The sequence below is a fragment of the Zootermopsis nevadensis genome, unplaced genomic scaffold (genome assembly GCF_977971745.1).
Source record: "Zootermopsis nevadensis isolate Lab colony 2312 unplaced genomic scaffold, Znev_1.0 Znev_ptg000063l, whole genome shotgun sequence".
NCBI classification, from domain to species: domain Eukaryota; kingdom Metazoa; phylum Arthropoda; class Insecta; order Blattodea; family Termopsidae; genus Zootermopsis; species Zootermopsis nevadensis.
The window spans coordinates 52,364-58,454 of record NW_028259194.1 but is presented as its reverse complement, the minus strand read 5'-3'; the positions used below and the strand labels follow the sequence as shown (position 1 = coordinate 58,454).

Below are 6,091 nucleotides of genomic sequence, written 5' to 3'. Positions count from 1 at the left end.
ATCTAGAGCTCATAACGTGACGAGAACAGTCCTAATGTATTTGAATACATTTATACAAAGACTGAATAATGGCTACAGAATTTCATGAAGCTAAACCTACGATGGCTCAATTTTGTGGGCCCTCAGATTTTAATTGGGAAACTTGGATATTTCCAAGTTAATGTATGTTCAATAATTCTCTTGTGTTTGGATTATTTACGACGCGAAACTTGGTCAGTGGCATTTATGCAGTGTCACAAACGCCTACATTTTGCGTTTTGGACGAATGCTTTGTGTTGAAAAGCATGAAACATTGGGTACTTGGCATAAAATGAATTAATGGTTTCATCATCGCACTCAGCTGTGCTGATGCAGTGAAAGGTTTCGACGGACTGGACTCGTAGGTCGATTGAATCTGGTGTCAGAGTTGCAATATTAAGACGAAAATTCTCCGGGATGTCGCGCCGTATAATACAGTAGAAACTGACCGACGTTTCAGAGGTGCTTACTTCCTGCATCATTGGGCACTCATCGCCCTGATGATGGTAGGTAATAAGCACCTCTGAAACGTCGGCCAGTTTCTACTAGATTACTTGCCGCTGTGAGAAGCTGAAATCTCACTTACAGCAAGGATGTTTCTGGCAAAGTGACAACTTGCAAGATCAAGAAGGAGATGGGGGATACCATTGAGGTTGGTTTTATGGAAATAAGTTGCGAGTACGTGGACTGGATCCGTGTGGCTTGGCACTAGGACAGACGGAGGATTCTGTTGATCCTCGGGGTTCTGTTAAAGGCCTGCTTCGTGTTCGGCAGGTCCCGGGTTAAAATCTCGGCTCAGAGCCCGGCTATCTCAGCCCCTTCAGGCAAATTCCGGGATGGTACCGTAAATTAGGCCACGACCGCTTCCTTCCACATCCTTTCTAATTCATTATTCATTGTCTTCCTCTCATTCGACGCTGTGTAATCCGTTGAATTGTAAAAAGATAATCACGAGGAGGTTTTATCATTATCGCAGCTGCGTCGTCTCACGCACGGCTCTGCCTGATTTCCGCTGGCCTTGACCTAAGTAATTGGTTCACGCGGCGATTTCTTGCTTCAGGCAGGATCCGGTACGAGAGCTCGTGGCAGAATTTCCTGAAGAGGACGTCTGCATTTTATGGCTGTCGACACGATCACTGTGATGGAAAAGTTCTCTTATCACGGAATGTTAAACTGCAGGTCGTGTCTCAAATATTTTTAGATGCATTTAACTCTTTGAAGCACAGTGGTAACTATATGTACCACCTGCAGTTATATTTATGGGGTCTTCTTAAGGTACAATTTGGCTGCACGCGACAGAGACGGACTCATCGCAGCTTCCCGCCACTCACTTTTGAGGTGACGACCGAGACATGCGGCAAAGTGTTTGTTTTGTTGAGACGCGTGCACATATTCTGTGAAAAATGAGTATAAAAATGCTTCTAAAAAGGTTACTCGAAGAAGAAGAAGAAGATGTGTTGCTGTGTTATTTGTTGCGAAAGAAAGAAAGAAAACCTACGAGTTCAATATTCAAAACCAGACGCGAAGAAGGGTCTTTCTGTCTGTTAATAAAGAATCATTTATCATTAGAAGAAGAAAGTTTCAGGAGTTATTTCAGATTGAATCAAAAGCAGTTTGGTTACGCACTGAGTTTAATAGAAAAAACATACAAACAACAAAAACTGTCGCTCACGTTACGGTTAAGTTTCTTATATTGTATTATTACTAATTATGTCACAAATGTAATGACAATTGTCTTCATTCTGTGATGTTGGTTGGTTCGGGGGTCGAGGCAGTTCTTATAGGAGAATACCTCAGATGAACTTGGGTTGGACATCCCATGTTGCTCCTCGCATATCCATCTGAATCACTTCATAGTGACTTAAAATGTTAGCTTGTATTTTCAAACGTGGAGCCTTTACGTGGTTCCCAAATGAAGCAATTTCGTCTTCAATTTCTGTATCAGTGTTGGCACTTAACTGTTGCACGAGATTATCAAGAATATCATCATGATTGTTGTTGCGTCTTTTTCGTCGTGGAGGCTGTGGTACAGAGGACTGCGATGCTTCATCTGGACAACCTTCGCTGTTTTCAGTCCGAGTCTCAAACTGTGCGTTTGCCGCTGAATCTGACTCAACATTAGATGCAGTAGGTCTTTCTGTTGAAACCGGTTCTAAGAATTGGAGTCTCTTGAAAAAATCCCACTTAGAATTTTTCGGTGGTGCAGCTGATCCGGTTGACATTTTTCTTTTGCGTTTAAATCGATTGTATGAATCCCGTATATACTTCCAGCGTTTTCTACAGTCTCCATCTGAAATGAGAAAATACGCCCATTTTCGTGTGCGTGTTCTTTGTGTACGATATCACTTATTGAGTGATTGACAATTTTTTCCCTTCAGATTTATGGCGACTGGCGAAAGTTACGCTTCACTATCGTTTGCTTACCGTATATCAGCGCGTCATATTTCACCAATCGTGAAAGAGGTTCTTAGGTGTCTAAGAAACAAGTTGGTACCTCAACTCATGCCTGAACCTACGCAACGAGTGTTTCAACGCATTTCAAACGAATTTTGGATAAAATGGAATTTTCCGAACGCCGTTGGAGCCAATCTCTTTCAACTACAAAGCTTTCTTTTCTATCGTTCTTTTAGCCATCGTGGACGCTAATTACAAGTTTATTGCGGTCGACGTCGGTGCATATGGCAAAGAAGGTGATTATTGGAAATAACTTTAATCTTCCGGGTCCTGAGTGCCTTCCGGGAACCATTTCTAACTTTCAGGCGAAGCATCGGGTCTCGACGCGTATCTGATGAAGTTGCAAAGAATGACGTAACTGAACAGACATCCAATTATCGCCTTTGTCGTGCCGGAAGGGTATCGGAAAATGCATTTGGGTTGATTTGCCAAGTATTTTGAGTGTTTTATACACACATAAACATTTTGCCGGAGACATGTGATGATTTGATATTAGTCGCCTGTTACGCGATGGATTCCTAGTAAAAATCTGGAAAAACTTTCTATCACTTCAGTAATGACGTGGAAACAACGCCACCAAACACGCACTCCTTATCTCGAGCAGGAGGCGAGATAAGAGAAGAGTTGAGAAAATATCTCATGTCAGACGCTGGTGCAGTTTCTAGGGAAGTAGATCGCAAAAACCTGGTAATAATCCATTCATTGCATGACGTGTTTAAGTCTAGAAGACGTTATATTGTATTATAAAAACGCAAACAACTAACCACTTTTGTCTAATTAGGCGAGCTTCGGGATTTAGAGGGTTAAGTCTGGCATTTATGAAAGCGACAGTGAACTTATGAGTCCTGCAAATTTCGTGACTGTCAGGCATCGAGCAGGACCCCGTTCCTTGGCGTATAAAAATGTATTCTGTGAAAGTTAAGTTGCCACCACGCCCCGCAGTAAAGCTGACAACCGATTTCAGACTACGTTGCCGATAACTGGGTTACACCGAACGCCTATTGATTGCAGCATCCTTGGCGATGTAAAAGTCTGACCAGAACGAGCTGCATGGAGCAGAGTCCTTCTTCAGCCCTCGGTCGGTCGGCTAGTCAAATTCTGAACGAAATTCTTATCTCCTTATAACGCAGTTTCCTCCTCGCTCTTGTCACTTCATCCCTCTCGGGTCCAGATATTACCCTCAGCGCTCTCTTCTCAGACACCCCGAGTCTGTGTTTTCGCTTGAAGTGAAAGACCGGGTTTCACACCCATACAAAACAGTAGGAAACATTCGTTGTTAGAGAGGAGACGGGAAACAGAAGATTGTGAACTGCGGGCGGGAGAATGTGAAGGTGCGTCGTGCAGTTGTAATACGCTTGGAAGTGCCTGAGGTAAAGTTGGTAATCGGCTTCCTCAGACGTTGGTAGTATTTCGTAGGATTGGCGGGCAGATTGAAATAGCTGAAGATTGTCAGTTTGTAGATAATAATATGAAGAGTTTTATTCAGTCTCAAGACAAGATCAAGTTCACGCGCCCTGGGACCATGAAGTTTATGTATAATATCGAAGAAGGTGGCGTGATGTCATTCTCTTTATGAGTGCGACCTCACACGTGATCTCGTTACAGGCGATGACATCATAAGGAAACTGTTATCACAGGAGGCGTTGCGAGCTGTGAGGGCGCTCTCATATTACATCTGCTTAATCTCAATACGTGGAACTTACACAGTGTCTGAATTTAATTCGGATGGAGTTCGGACCTCAGCTTCTGGGGAATGCGGTGATGATCCTTCGCGGAAGTGTAGGCAACTGTCAGTTGCTCGAGAGACGTGCTAATTCCTTTCTTGTAGCTCCTGAGAAATGCCGCCAGTCGTTTTTCTGGGTCTCTCCGACTGTCGGTTGTTTCCATGGAGACGGTTCCCTGACCTTGACCGCTATTTGTGATCTGGCCTTCGGCGTTGTGCGAGGGCTGGGCCTGCCAAAGAATTACGGAATGTTGGTCGTTCGCTTAATAACTCGCCCTGCTCGATTAATCCAGACCCGGGGACTAACAGGAATCTTTACTCGAATTTACCGCGGGCCGGCGAGGGAAGTAGGTTGTGTGGATAAAGCTGGCTCAGGAGGAGAATGCCCCGCGTAGCGAACTTTCGGGTTGCTGCCCTCAACAGCGCTGAACGGATTTTGATGAAACTGAACGCGAACTGGCGTCGGTAGGCATCGCTTCGGGAAATTCTCCGCTCCACATTTAGCTCATCTCTGGTTTTCAGAGTTCACTTGGCAAATGTTCACATTCGCTGGCTTCATATTTTAGGGTAACAAGTTTGAATCCACGAAGTCATTGTCATTATCGGAGATAGAATTGAAGTTGCTCAAAATCTGCCACCACGCGAGATCCGACATACAGACAATTGTCTCAGTTCCTTGCCCACGTAAAACCGACGTTTCGGGAACAAACCCTGAAGATGGGGACAGAGTTTGTTCCCGAAACGTCGGTTTACTACGGTAACCAGTTGATTATGTGTAATAAAATTGTTTGTATCTTGTGAATCACACAAAACATCATAGTTGAATGGTTAGTACTCCTGCTACATGTTTGGCAGGTCCTGGGTTCAGATCTTGGCCTGCAGACTGGCTATCGTGACGAAGGCTTGTTGTGGTTTTCCTCAGTCCCTCCAGAAAATGCTTGGATAGTTCCTTAAATTAGGCCATGATCACTTCTGTCCACATGTTTTCCAATTCTCTGTTTACTATCATCCTCTCACTCGACATTATAAAGTCTCAGCTAGTGACAGCATCGTTAAATAAAGTATAAATAAATTGTGAGTCACATGAAGATGGCTGCCTTCTGGGTTGTAGCATTACAACACAGAAAACGAGTCATATTCGTACTCGCCACTGTGAGAACCTCAATTCTTACTGTGACTCGCATGCTTTTGTTATGCTGTAACTTTGTGTGCCTGAAACTCGGGACTGTCAGTGTGATGGTATGAGATAAGAAATTCATGAACATGTGTCTGCACGACCTTGAATTTTAAGACATCCCATCTTACTAGTGACATCTTATAAATTGATCTGAAGTTGTCACTGACATGAAATCCCACAGTCTTGGACTGGGGACATTAAAATATCATAGTAATTTATAAAAAATACATTTAACACTGCTTTAGCTTTATTCAGCTTTCAGTATCACATTTAATTTTCATTGTTGCAATTTGCATGCTCTTTCCTAATGTTCTTCAGTAAGACACATCCTAGTTGCTGATTTAACTTCCTTGTGTAGAGCAGATGCTCATGGGAAAAGAGTGTGAAGATGACAGCGTTGTGGGATATTGCGCAGTGTAGTGTAATATAAATTGACACCATTATTAGGCGATCTCTCTGGTGATGAAGGCAGTAAGCATATTCCCCTTGTTACTTCATGCTTTTAAGTTAGTCATGTTTCTTTTCTGTATTAATAACATAGGCAGGAAAACTGTGACATGAGTTAAGAAAAATAAAAGCAGTAAGTACAGTTTCTATGGGATATTATGATACAATGTATAAAATGTGAAAGTAGGGCAAGGAAATATCTCAATTTGGGAACTCTACATTCAGACAGGTAAAATGCCATTTGTTGCTTTCGAACATTTTCGCTAGATCTA

The 6,091-nt window shown here is 42.9% G+C and overlaps 1 protein-coding gene across 1 annotated transcript; it reads right to left on the bottom strand.

Annotated features, from left to right (window-relative positions):
- Positions 1-1,637: 1,637 nt before the first annotated feature.
- On the bottom strand, positions 1,638-6,055 carry LOC147871126 (uncharacterized). The gene is made up of 2 exons (XM_087341119.1): positions 4,176-6,055; positions 1,638-2,308 (listed from the first exon to the last, which is right to left on the bottom strand). The coding sequence occupies exon 2, from the start codon at positions 2,238-2,240 to the stop codon at positions 1,812-1,814; it is 429 nt and encodes a 142-aa protein (XP_087197245.1). The 5' UTR covers positions 2,241-2,308; positions 4,176-6,055; the 3' UTR covers positions 1,638-1,811.
- Between the last annotated feature and the right edge of the window lie 36 nt (positions 6,056-6,091).

Coding starts and splice junctions, on each gene's coding strand:
- LOC147871126 (XM_087341119.1), bottom strand. CDS start 2,240: ATGTCAACCGGATCAGCTGCACCACCGAAAAATTCTAAGTGGGATTTT.